Raw genomic sequence first — 14,065 nt, 5'->3', positions numbered from 1 at the left:
CGTCGCCATTTTCGCACTTGCACACACACGAAGAAGAAAAACAACGTTGTTAATGAATGTTTTTGTTGTTTTCTGTCTAGGTAGGGTTTGTTACACTCGCGAGAAACTTTTTTTGTCGGGATTTTGTTTCTTTTGTTCTTGATGATGGTGTTACACTTTTACCGGAAGCTTTTCACAATGCGTAAAAGTCGCTTAACAGTTAGACGTATTAAAATTTTAAAGTTTTTTCTACAGATTTTCAAGATATTTATAAATTTTATCAAGAAATTCCGCAAAAAACACTGGTTTCGACCAGAGAACCGAGCCACACTGACAATAAACGGCGTTAAATGATGATATGACAGAGGCTGATGATAACAGGGGAGAGACTTGTGTGAAAGCGTATAGCATATGTCAGAAATGAAGGGCATTGGTTCAATTGAGATATTTTAAGGAAATCCATTGTAATTTTAAAGATTAAAGGCATTGATTATAGGCGGAAATGTGAATTTATAAAGGAATATTCGTGGTACAATAACAAGAGGTAGATTAATGGTACTTAGTGATTACATTTTTTCTTTTTGTTCGCCCCTGTTCTGTCAAAACAATTACTCAATTATTAATGTGTTGAAAAATATAAACAAAATTAAAAGATTTTCAAATTAAGTTGTAATTAAAATTCAACATTACAGCACTCAGGGAATTGGAAAGAATTCTTATTATAAGTATATTTGCAAGCCTATATTGTGAAAAACACTTGACATTCTATTCATTTTTTTGGGATATTTCCTTAAATAATAAAAATGTAAAAATATGTCAAATAAACAATACAACCTGTTGGATATGTATATATAAGACATTAAACTATACTACAGTTTCTATATATTTCGTCAAGTAATCCTACCTCGTGTTATAATACCATGTGAATGTCAATGACAAACTTCATTTTAGATGCTGTTCTCCTTTATTCTTTTCCATTAAAGAAGCCAACTTAGCATATCAAGCCTGAAATCCACTTATGTGTTTCCACCTTAAATGTATTGGGACACAATGGAGATTTTTTTTTTTGTGTAACTTTAGTTGTCATCGGTCTGTAGAAGAAAGTCTTTCAAACAGCTGATTTCGTTACGTTTTACGAGTTCGAGTAGCATATGTAAATATGCTGACAGCACATATCTAAAATACATATCGTGTAAAAATACCATTTAGACTATGCGCTGTAAATCGACTCGATTTTTAAATCGAGATGTCAAATCCTAACTGTATTAAATTGAAATGAAGTTGATTTGTCAGCTGTTATTTGTTAACTTTTACATACACATTTCAGTGCTTCCATAATTTTTGTGGCAATTTTTCTCTATTAGGTCATTTATTATGTATGCAAACAAGAGATATATTTTCAGAAGTTGACATATTTTTGTCAGGAAGTTATTTGGAATATTAACAATTTTAAAGCATACTTTAGAGAGAAACTATTATTTTTTGAGACAAAAGCAAGGTGGTATTTGAAATTATTTCGATTTATTGAGTGGATTTATTTTTTATGGTAAATTGAGGTAAATTCAGCTCGATTTACCAATTAAATCGAGATAATGAACTTTATCACGATAAAAGCTGTAGTCTAAATGCGCCTGATGTTGTCCCAAAAATAATCTTTTCCCTCAAAGTATGCTTTAAAATGAGTTAATGTTCAAAATAACTGCCTAACACAAAAAGTCAGCTGACAAATCTTCATTTCATATTAATACTAGTCTAAACAAGTAGGATTTAATATCTCGATTTACAAATCAAGTCGATTTAGAAGACATAGGTAAACGCGCTAGCATGTTGGCGGTTTTATTCCAGGGTGCGAAGAATGATTAAAATACGCTCTTTCTCACGAACGCTCACGGGCGAGAATTCGAATGTTTTCAAGTTATCGCGAATGATAAAGTTACAATGAATGAACAAACATTTGTAATCTCTTGCGAATGTTCGCATTGCACGAAAAATTCACGAATGATAAAATTTCGCTGCAAGCCTCGTCGATTCATTCTTTCGCGAGCATTTGTTCCCGAAGAACATTCTTTAAAAACATTCTTTTATAACAACAAACAAAAATATCATAAACACACACCCAACGAATAAATTTGTGTGTAGCGGAAAATGTGTGGAATAACAAAATACATGTCAAACAACTATTGAGTTCACGAACGTTTGTTGTTGCCGTTTTGAGCATTCGCGAGAATTCGGGAATGTTTGTTTTCATTCCTGAGAGAATGTCAGAAAGAATTCCAACCACCAAACGAACGTTGTTGTGTGCTCTCACTAGTTTGTTATGTGAGTGCGAACATTTTTTGTCGAATGCTCGTTTGATAAAGAAATTATCGCCATAAATTCATTCGTAAAATGAGCACAAAACGAAAATAATGTATTTTGAATCATTCGCGAACGAATTTTTGCGCACCCTGTTTTAACCCTTTGAGCCCCGAATTGTTTTGCCTAATATAAGAACTATTTTCTGTTCACAAATTTAATGCAACTATCCTAGATAGGATATGGACAAATAGCTATATCCTTGCAATCGGGAGCTACAGTACATTCTTTCTGAAAAATAAAAGCCCTATATCAAGAATACCAAATGCAAAATCGACGCAAAATTCATTTTAAATTATTCTCTATATTCTTTTTTACAAGAATCAAAAATAATTCTGATGGCAGAATTCGTAAATTTCGAATACGAAGCAATTTAAATAATTTGGACTGTATACACAAATTAGTACTGTACACATTTTTGCCCTCTTCTCTATATTGAAAACCTCATAACTTTACCAAGAATTTGAATTTTTAAGATTTTTCTTTTGATATATGTTGTCCATAATCAGGTCTAGACGTACGAAATCCAAAGAATATATATCTACTAGCTGTATATTAAATATAAGCTCTAAAACATTTTGTTGCCTGTGGGCAACATTGGGCCACAAAGGGTTAATATACCTTTGTTATATTTGATTCCCCCTGGACATGTTTTCATAAACTATTTTGTCAAAATGCATTTTGTCGAGTCCATGGCACAATGAATAGGTAGTCCATTTAGCGCAGCTGATGTCTTGATTAACTGTCAAAGTGTGTAATTTCTACTTGAATTCGATGTGCAGTGTTGCCAACCATTTGAAATATTATTTGGGAATTTTTTACAGATAATCGAGACAAAAACAACGGTTTTTGTTTTGATACATCACCTTATTATTGAATCATGGTCGAGTCTTTACGGTATCTATGTCTTTGAGATGACAAGTGTTAGGTTTCTACAATATCATGTTGTCACAATAATCAATATATTTTTAAAACGACATTTTCCCTGTCACCGTTTGGCGTAAAGGTAAGTACATACTATAATTGTGGACTATCAGGTTTTTTTGTCGATTATCCAACAACCATGAATATTTTCGTGGCTGCCTGGTGAATGACGAACATTAGAGGCCGCATTATCAAACAAGCAAAATTTGGGCAACATGGACAGTTCAAAATGATAGTGCATATTCGCCTTTACGTCAAACAGTGATAGGGTTCTAAGAGACCGAAAATGTCATTTAACTAAATATGGATAATTGTGATAAAAATGATACTATAAATCCCTAATACTTGTCATCTGTGTGAATCGTAAAAAGTCTAATAAGAGGGTGAATATGATGTGGTTTTAGGTGGAAAAATTGAAATATTTTCTTATCCGAGGTGTTAAATTATAAAATAAACTAAGGTAAATCAAAAATATCTATTAGACTAAATAAAAATCATTGTACTAACATGATTTACTATCAATTGCAGCCAGCGTAGATTTTGGAAAAGTCTCGCTTGTGCGTAAAACCCCTGACCCAATAAAAAACTACAATTTTTTTATTGGGGGTCTATTTATTATTACATTAAACGACGACGACAACGGCAGTGACTACAACGACGAGCCGATAGTAGGTGAGCAAGAAGAAGATTGCCGAAACATTTAGCAGCTGGCAGCAGGCACGTACCATTTATAGTATATTTTAGCTTTTAGCCAGTGCAATTTTTTTGTGGTTGGTTTAGTGCTGTGTGACGTCGTAAGTCAACATTGAGTTGAATACGGGCATACACACACACACACAGAAATGTTATTGTCCATTATTTTTTTAAAATATTTTAGTAACACACATATAAAAATTAATTAACAAAACAGATACAAATAATTACGTGGAATAAAACAAATATCCGGATTAAAACAGAGCAACAAAAACAACAACAATGACGGTAATAGAGGGCAACAAAGACGAAGCAATGCGCTGCATCGATATTGCTGTGCAAGCTTTGACCGAGGGTAAATTGGAAAAAGCCGAGAAATTCCTATTAAAAGCCGAGAAACTATTCCCAACGGAAAAGGCCAAAGGTAAGTAAGAATCGTAAAATAAAATTGAAATGAGTGAATAATACAATAATGTACATCATAAGTTCATTAGGTTACAAATTCCGTAGTCCACATAGGGTGGTAGTCTCGTTCATAGTGGCAAACAAATAAATTGAAAAAAAGAAAGTAAACAAAATTTATTAAGCCAACAACAACAACACCGACGTTTATGTGGCTGCTAACTATTCAAATAAGATAAATATAGCCCATTAAGGTCTATAGTCATATCTGGCCTTAGAACCGAATTTGAGATAAAGAACAATGTTGGGCATATTACCTACCTAGCACATGCCTATGCCAATATTTGGTTATTTTTGTTGTTGTTTTCATTTAATCGAAATTAAATCAATATTAAAATAATTTAAGAAGTTGTAAATTAGGAATTAGGTGAGGTTATAGAGACTTATGTTGAGATGATTTGAAATACAATCTATGTCACGAAGCTGCAACTATCTGAAAATGTGTAGAAGTTTTTGTTATTTAAAAAAATACCGGTACCATGAGTCAACAGTATACCATTATGATTAAACATTAATAGAACGAAAACGGCAGATGAAAAATTTTAAACAAAATTGATATTCTATCAGCAAGGTATTCTAATTTTAAGTCCAAATATTGATATTTCCAATTGCAATAATTGTCGTTTTTTTTTCTTTGTTTCCTTTTCCAGTACTCCTTTCCAAGGTGAAAAGTTTTCCCTCAAATGGCGGTTCATCGTCGGCTGGCGGTTCATCACAGCGTGACAGTGAAACCGATGGCGTTCGCAAACGCAAAAATTCCGATTCACGTAATGCTGAACCCGATTATACCGCCGAACAAATGGAAGCTGTTCGTAAAGTGAAAAAATGCAAAGATTATTATGAAATTTTAGGCGTTACCAAGACATCAACAGATTCGGAAATTAAGAAAGCCTATAAGAAACTTGCCTTACAATTGCATCCGGATAAAAATCGTGCCCCTGGTGCTGTTGAAGCTTTCAAGGCCGTCGGTAATGCTGCCGCCATTCTTACAGATCCTGAAAAACGTAAACAATACGATTTATATGGCATTAATGATTCACATAGTGGTGGTGGCGGCGGAGGCGGCAATGGTGGTATGCGTAATGGCTATTATACCAGTGATTTTGGCTATTCGCGTGGTTTCCAAGCCGACGTCAGTGCTGAGGAAATTTTCAATATGTTCTTCGGTTCTGGATTTCCACAACAAAATGTCTATATGAGATCAAATCGACGACGCCAGCAAAGGGAAGAAAGAGAGGTAGATTTTATGCGAAAGAATTATTCAATTGAAGGGTATTTAAAATCCTTGTTATATTTTCAGAATCAATCTTCATCATCGGCTTTGATTAATTTATTGCCTATTTTGGTTTTGATTGGCCTATCAATGATGTCGTCATTCTTTATTTCGGACCCCATCTATAGCTTGACACCATCACAGTAAGTTGAAGTTTACAAAACCGAGAGGGAAAGGATAGAATAGATGAGTAAAGAGAGAGAGTGACAACCACATGGGAATCTTTAATGACGTGTGGAAGCGATATTTTATAGAAGATCATACAGCAGTATTTATAGACCAGTGGAAGGGAGTTTTGACAGAGCTGATAGTCAGGGAGTCTTAATAGACGAGCTGGTGGTCAGGGAGTCTTTATAGGCGAGCTCAGGGAGTTCTAATATACCAAATGAAGATCAGAGATGACCAGAAAGACTTTATTCGAACTGAAAATCAGGAAGGCTTTTTATACGAACGAAAGGTCAGGGAGTCTTTAAAAACGAGCTAAAAGTCAGGGAGTCTTAATAGAGAAATAAGTTTTTATAGACGATTTTCAGTTCAAGGACTATTTATAGATAATCTGAACCTCTGGGTTTTTTTATAGAGAAGCAAATGGGAGTCTTTTTTTTTGGCGACCAAGAGGGAGTACTTATAGACCAAAAAAGTGAGTCTTTGTAGACACAATCTTTATAGACGAGCCGAAGGCAGTCTTTATAGGCGAGCCGAAGGGAGCCTTTATAGACTAGCCGAAGGGAATCTTTATCGACGATCCGAAGGGAGTCTTTATAGACGAGCCGAAGGGAGTCTTTATAGACGAGCCGAAGGGAGTCTTTATAGACGAGCCGAAGGGAGTCTCTATAGACGAGCCGAAGGGAGCCTTTATAGACTAGCCGAAGGGAATCTTTATAGACGAGCCGAAGGGAGTTTTTATAGACGAGCCGAAGGGAGTCTCTATAGACGAACCGAAGGGAGTCTCTATAGACGAGCCGAAGGGAGTCTTTATAGACGAGCCGAAGGGAGTCTTTATAGACGAGCCGAAGGGAGTCTTTATAGACGAGCCGAAGACAGTAGGTTTAGACGAGTTGAAGGGAATCGTTACAGACGAGATGAAGGCTGTATTTTTAGTTGAGTCCAAGGGAGTCTTTATAGAATACCAGAAGCGAGACTTTATAGACCACCAGAAGTGAGACTTTATAGACAACCAGATAGGAGTATTTACAAACGAACATATAGGAGTATTTATAGACCGGATTGGAGTCTTTGAAGGCGAGAAAAGGGGAGTATAAACTAATACAAATTCTTGACTGAAAATTAAGAGTCTTTATAATAGAGCTGACGTCAGGCTTTTGAATGCAGTGGCTTTTCCGAAAAAAAAAAATATTTTTGAAATCCGATATTTTTGTTTGCATATTTAGTCCGATCCTACCTACCCTCTTTCTAATATTTTTTCTAATATCGATTTCTTTTTCTCAAATTAGCAAATATTCGGTGAAACGTGAAACCAATTCATTGAAGATACCCTACTATGTTAAGGACAATTTCTATTCGGAATATCAAGGTTCGGTGGGACGATTAGAGGAATCGGTTGAGGAAGATTTTATAAATCATTTGAAGTTATCATGCAGTCGAGAAAGAAATTATCGTAAGTATTTGAAATATAAAATATTTTCGTTTCTTTTTTTTACTAAATTTCTCCATTTTATTTCTAGGTGATTCAATGCTAGCTAAAGCTCGTAGTTTTGGTGATCGTGACTTGTTCCGCAAGGCCCAAAATATTAATATGCCCTCGTGTGAAAATCTTCAAAAGTATTTGAATACATAGTTTAAGACGGTTCAACACTATCATTAGAAACAAACAAACCAACAAAAAAATAAATTAAATATATTTTAACTTTTTTTGGAAAACAACCACCTAACATAACACACACCTCCTCCCATTCATCCTTCCTTCCCATTATCCAACACCATAACTTTGTTTTCAAGCACGCAGAAAACACACACACACCCAGACATAGAGAACCCTGGTGGAACCTTCAGCTATCTTTTGTTGAGTTTTGATTTTCCAATTTTATTTTATTTGTTTATTTCCTTATCCCTCCCATTTTGTTGAGTGGATTTCTATAATAGAATAGGATGATGAGCCATTGACATCACCAGGAAAGGATTTAATATTACAATTGTAGTTCAATTTAATGGATAATTGTACGTACGAGAAAGTGTTGTATTTTATAAGAATAAAATTGAAAACAAAAATAAAAGAGAAAATTAATTGATTTCACATACAAAACACACACATAGTACATACAAAAAGAAGAACAATTATATATTAATAATAAGTTATTTGCATTGTCAATAAACAAATGATGGAATTTACGACATACCTAAATATATATATATGGACATATAAAAGGTTTTTATATACGGGCCAAGGAAAGGAACGATAGACTTCCAACAAAATTTTTTTTTGTTTTTGTGGTTAAAGAAAAGAACATAGAAGACTAGAAGGGAGTTTTTATGGACGACCAAAAAATAGTTTTTATGGACGACTAGAAGTGAGTCCTTGTAGACGACCAGTAGTGAGTCTTTATAGACGACCAGTAGTGTGTCTTTATAGACGACCAGTAGGGAGTCTTTATAGACGACCAGAGGGGAGTCTTTATAGACGAGCAGAGGGGAGTCTTTATAGACGAGCAGAAGGGAGAATTTATAGACGACCAGAAGGGAATCTTTATAGACGACCAAAAAGTAGTTTTTATGGCGACTGGAAGGGAGTCTTTATGGACGACCAGAAGAGTGTATTTATAGACGACCAGAAGGGAGTCTTTATAGACGACCAGAAGGGAGTCTTTACAGACGACCAGAAGGGAGTCTATAGACGACCAACATTAAGTCTTTATATAAGGCCATTAATTCATTGGTAATCTGTATTATTTCTTTTCTTTACCATTTCAATTTAATCACACTCGAATTCTAGATTGTACCTAAATATCTCTTTTTTATTGGAAACTTAGAAAAAAAACAAAAAGAAACTTATAAGCATTAGCCGAAGACACATCTAATTAGCTATAATGGCTTCCAGAGCTGCTACAACATCTCCTCTTTGTTCACGCAGGACCTTTTCGGCTTGCATTTTGCTAATTAACATTTCATTCATCTAAAAGGAAAAGGGAAGAAAATAATCATTAATAATAGAATGCAAAACACTCACAATAAACTCACAATAAGTTCGATATCCTCTTTTTTCACTTGAATCTTTTGCAATTCCATTTCCTTGGCCACACGCAATTCATCTTCTTTTTGACGTTGATTACCGAACTGTTCCACGGCACTGGATATATTCGCTGTGGAGATTTCCTTTTCTTCAGCATAGTCGGTAACACGTTCTAAATCGGCAGCACCACCATCATGTTTGGTTTGTTTTTTCTGTTTCTTATCCTGCACCTCATCGACTTCAGTACCATTAAGATCGGCCATTGTGTTTATTGGGAGTTTTTTATTATTGACAAATTAAAGTAAAATACTAAAATATAGTTTTTTTTTCTATTCTATACTAAAAAAATGTGCAGAATAGGTATTAGTAAATCGACTTTCGACTAATCGATTTTTTGTATGGAAAAGTCCATGCAAGATCTATTAATAAGGTCACCAAGATAGCAATCGAAATCGGAAAACAGCTGTTTTTTCTCAAGTCTAATGTCAAAAATTTCGACATTGTGTATTCCTTGTGTTTATCAATTACCATGGCCTATAAATAAGGTCACCAAGGGAGACCAGCTGATTATCGATACCTCTCAAGTTTGCTGTCAAAATGCATTATTGTGAATTGACTTCCATTTTGACAGCAAACATGAGAGGTATCGATTATCAGCTGGTCTCCCTGGGTGGCCTTATTTATAGGCCATGGTAATTGATAAACACAAGGAATACATGGTATGTTCCCGTACTGCAAGAATCTACTAGATTTTACTATTTTCTTCGATATCATAAAGGAAAAAAGTGTTATCGAAGTAAAAAATAGTAGATTCTTGTAGTGCGGGAACAGACCAACAATTAAATTAAGAATTAGTAAATCGACTTCCCACTAATGGACTTTTTGTATGGAAAAGTGCAAGGCCTATAAAAGAGGTCACCCAGGGAGACCAGCTGCCACTAGAGTTTGCTGTCAAAATGCATTATTGTGAATTAACTTCCATTATGAAAACGTAAACAATGTCGACATTTTTGACATTAGACTTGAGAAAAAACAGCTGTTTTCCGATTTCGATTGCTACCTGGGTGACCTTATTAATAGATCTTGGAAAAGTGTAACAGCCTTACCTAAAATTCAACTAGCTCGTTCGACGTTTTCCACCACAAAAGTAGAACATATGTATTTATATGAATATTACCGAAATACGTCGAGCGTACAAAATTTCATGTTGAACAATTTCAACTTTGACAGAACGTATTTTTTTGTTTTTTTTTTTCTTTTGTTGAAGATAAAAACAAAACAATCAGAAAATATGAAATTTCGAATGTGAACATTAAATATGTGGATAAATTTAATAAATTTTCAATTTCTTTTGCGGTTGATTTTATTCGCTTGATGATATGGATACGGCGTATTTCGGTAATACGGCCGTACACAACATTTTGCAAAAGTGGGGAAGTTGAATTTTCTGTACGCCCCGTCGGATTATAGGTAACGTTGTAAAAGTCGACCATAATCCAATAATAAGGACGTCCGATAAGGCCAGATGATTTCACACGGACTGTAAAAATGCTTTCGATTTTGACAGCTTGGGGGATTTTAATCAAAAATTGTCGATAAGGATTGCTTCCGACACGACCTGTTTATTGGATCATGAAGTCGGCTTTTGATCTTTGAGAAAATCGCAATATAAAGATCGACTTTCGATTTTCTTCACAAATACTTGTTTTATTATCATGAAGCTCAAATTGCCCAAAAATTACAAATTCCAGAACTTTATTTTATCTGTTTACAAAAATTCATATAAAAAATCAATTTTTTAGATGATTTTGCATTAGTCGGTAAAAGTCGAAAATCGATTTTGATGAGGTTTGACAAAATCGAAAGATGGAAAAGTCGACTTTTTAATCAAAGTCGAAAAGTCTAAAAATCGACTTTTTGGTCAGAGGAAAAAATCGAAAAGTCTAAAGGGTCCCATACACTATACATCATGCCGTACAGCATTTATCATATGGTCTGTTCCAGTACTTTTTTAATAGTAAATCTAGTAAAAGGGAATTGAGTCAATGTTTTACCAGTTTTGTGGGTTGAGGAACGGTTTTCGAGTAAAAAGTTGCAAAACATGTAAAAGGAGTAGAATATTTTAGGTTCTGAAACGGAATTATAGTATTGGCGTGTTCCCGTACTGCAAGAATCTCCTATTTTTTGAAAGTTTATTTTTGTATGTGTGACACACACAATGCATGAAGAATATCAAAATAGTTTTGATTTTGAAAATGAAACCCTATCAATCTGGTGAATAATATTTATTTTGATTTATTTATTTTGATAAGTTGTCAGTAAATAATTTTGTGCTGGAATAAAAAAAAAACAGCTGAATTTACGACTCAAAATGCAATTTTTGGGATAAAAATCTATCGTAAGCTTAGCTTTACGGAAACAAGTCTAGTCTAGGGCCCCTCCCGGATCGTTTTGAAATTTTTACCACATGTAGTCCTTGGGGCCCTAAATATAACAGTATATTTTTTCATGCGGAAATCGGTATTTCCGGAGATATGGGCCTCCAAAGTTCCGTTTGGACCCTTGTATTTTCTCACAATTTTTTAAAATCCACTAAGGCATTATGGCTACCATTTTAAAGCATTTGAAGCCCTGATTACAAAGCCGGTCAGAAATAAGCCGGATGCGGTACATATAAACAGTGTTGCTAAGATGGAATAATGAAATGAATTGTAGTTAGTGGATGCGGTCACGTAACGTGCATGAAATGCAACACTGCGTGAGCGTAATAGGTTTGGATGTAGCATAAAACAGACATAAATAAATGTCGGAAAATTGTGCGAAAAATGAAAAGGAGGGAAAATCATGCTTGGGTTTCGGCCATATAAAAGGAGCGAATGAAAGAAAAATCGCCATAGTTATTTGTGTCCACTTAAAATCCAATTGGATTTTTCCCAAAAATAAAAAAACAATATCAACAAAAAAAAATCTAATTGGAAATAAAAAAAAAATATATATTTTTCTTCAACGTTTATTGTGGTGTTGTGTGACAAACATATGTTGTGCGTATGCAAAAATGTAAGCATGTTGTTTAATGTGTTTGTTTTTTGTCGCTTCAATGTCCTGTTTTTTTTTTGTGTTTCATTAAAGTTAAACGCCAATAAAAATCTGCACACCGCCGAAGAAACTGACCCCTCCCAAATATCTGCGTGGAGGAGGTCAGATGAAAATTTTGAAGAATATTCGGAAGAATTTTTGAAGACGTTGTGAAGACAGCTGGGAAACAGCCATAAAACAGCCTTGAAAAGTTGCCAAAATCCTGCCAATAATCCCCTTTAAGTCCGTATGGAAGGGAAGAAAAATCCTGGTGATCCTTGATGATTTGCTCTGTCGCTGGTAATAAACCCCTACAATAAAGAAACCAGAAAAGAATATATTTAATCGTTGGAAACCAGGTAAAACAATATTAATATAACACATACCGATTGATGATAATGCTGGAATAATGAAAGTGCCAGTTCCCTATGCAAATCAAAAAAACCTGAAATGAGATAAAAAAAAAAAACGTTAATATAAATTTTACAAAAAATAAGACACAAAAACTATAAAAAAAACAAAAAAATATAATTAAAACAATAATATATGTTAGTATAAGTTGTGAATGTTAGTAGTTAGTTTAGAATTAAGAATTTAAATGATTATATTTTTGTGAGGATTTTTAACCCCTTTTAATTACTGGTGAGCTAGATTACCACATTTCTACGTGGAGCAAGAATTTAGTAATTTTGCGGACGCAATTTAACCGCATACGTCACCACTAATAGAGCTCTCTTAGGTAGGTGTAGTTGTCCAAAGTGGCCTAAATTGGCAGTGTAAAATGCCCTATGTAGAGTAATGGTAATCGACGAATTGATTCACACTGAGAGAAAAGGAGTTAGGAGTTCATGAATTGACATAATTTTTTCATGTTTTGTGTTAGATTAAGGTCCAAAAAAATGTCAATAAATGATTTTTATGTTTGATTTTATGTTATTAGAAATTATGTTGTGTTAATTTTTCTTTGTGAGAGAGGGAATTAGGTGTAAGTTTTCGTGAGGTAAGTGTGTGTGGAATTTGGAGCCCTTTTAAATATAAGATTTCGTCAATTGGACTAAAGGGTCAAGGATGGGCGGGCATAGTGGAGGAGCACTAAACCAAGCTCCTTCGTCATAGGTGTATGTTGTGTTTGTTTATGTTTTTGTGTTTTGTATGATCCAAAAATTTCTAGTTGTTCGTTCCCTAGGGTTGATGGTGGCAAGGGTTGAGAACTCCCCTGATCGAAAAGTGTTCCCAACTGAGCTAGTGCGAACCCCGCCATGACGCCGCATTAGGTCAAGAACATAACAATATGGCGCCCAACCGGTACTCAAAGAACGTAACAATATGGCGCCCAAATTGATTCCTAGAACGTAACAATATGGCGCCCAAGCATAATTCAAAAAAATTAGCATCCGAAGCACCGTACATCAATATGGCGCCTAGGATGACACCTAAAATATGTGCAATAAAACCTAAGCACTGTTCAATAGCCTATAGGGGGCAATAGATTAAAATGAAAGATCGCATTTTTAATTAGCTAACGGATATTGCATCCACTTTTTAGATTTAGAATAAACTGTGTTAAATGTGCAATATTTAGTTTAGAGAATTAAAAATTAGGATATTTCATTCCATAAATTATGTCCATTTAAATGTGTGTAAATGTCCAATATATTTAATCAGTACATCATGACGACCTAATAAGGCCACTTTATTAAGAAAATGTTTTTTGTTTACAATTAAACAATATCCCACACACAATCTCACGTTAGCTGAAAATACTCCTAGAACCTCTCGTTTGTGTTTTAAAATATGTTTATCTATTTAGTGTTGTTCTAATTGTTTGTACCCTTATGTTTTTTTATTTAACCTATATATTTTAAATCTAATTATACTTTAACGATTACGTAGATTAAGTGTTCATCTCTTTATGTTTTGATTGTTTTAACTATAAAAAAAATTATAAAAGTATCACAAATTTTAATATCGCTATCTAATGAGCGCAAGTAACGCAGGGAAAAATAGAAGAAAAAGAAATAGATCGCTAGTGTTTGATCATAGCAGAACGTCTATTCCTTCTGCAAAGCCCAAGACCAAGAAAACGGAAAAGGGCTACAAAAATGCCAAATGTCAAT

The 14,065-nt window shown here is 34.2% G+C and overlaps 2 protein-coding genes across 2 annotated transcripts; one reads left to right on the top strand and one right to left on the bottom strand.

Annotated features, from left to right (window-relative positions):
* The first annotated feature begins 4,131 nt into the window (after nucleotides 1-4,131).
* Nucleotides 4,132-7,535, top strand: LOC133332866 (dnaJ homolog subfamily B member 12). The gene is made up of 5 exons (XM_061541238.1): nucleotides 4,132-4,375; nucleotides 5,064-5,650; nucleotides 5,714-5,829; nucleotides 7,141-7,304; nucleotides 7,372-7,535. Exons 1-5 carry the CDS (start codon nucleotides 4,234-4,236, stop codon nucleotides 7,482-7,484), a joined length of 1,122 nt encoding a protein of 373 aa, XP_061397222.1. The 5' UTR covers nucleotides 4,132-4,233; the 3' UTR covers nucleotides 7,485-7,535.
* Nucleotides 7,536-8,660: 1,125 nt separating this feature from the next.
* LOC133332878 (huntingtin-interacting protein K) lies at nucleotides 8,661-9,139 on the bottom strand. The gene is made up of 2 exons (XM_061541249.1): nucleotides 8,882-9,139; nucleotides 8,661-8,816 (listed from the first exon to the last, which is right to left on the bottom strand). The coding sequence occupies exons 1-2, from the start codon at nucleotides 9,134-9,136 to the stop codon at nucleotides 8,718-8,720; spliced, it is 354 nt and encodes a 117-aa protein (XP_061397233.1). The 5' UTR covers nucleotides 9,137-9,139; the 3' UTR covers nucleotides 8,661-8,717.
* Between the last annotated feature and the right edge of the window lie 4,926 nt (nucleotides 9,140-14,065).

The sequence above is a fragment of the Musca vetustissima genome, unplaced genomic scaffold (genome assembly GCF_032173495.1).
Source record: "Musca vetustissima isolate MV318-11 ecotype Yass unplaced genomic scaffold, APGP_CSIRO_Mvet_v1 utg839440, whole genome shotgun sequence".
NCBI lineage: Eukaryota > Metazoa > Arthropoda > Insecta > Diptera > Muscidae > Musca > Musca vetustissima.
This window is presented reverse-complemented; position numbering and strand designations above follow the sequence as displayed.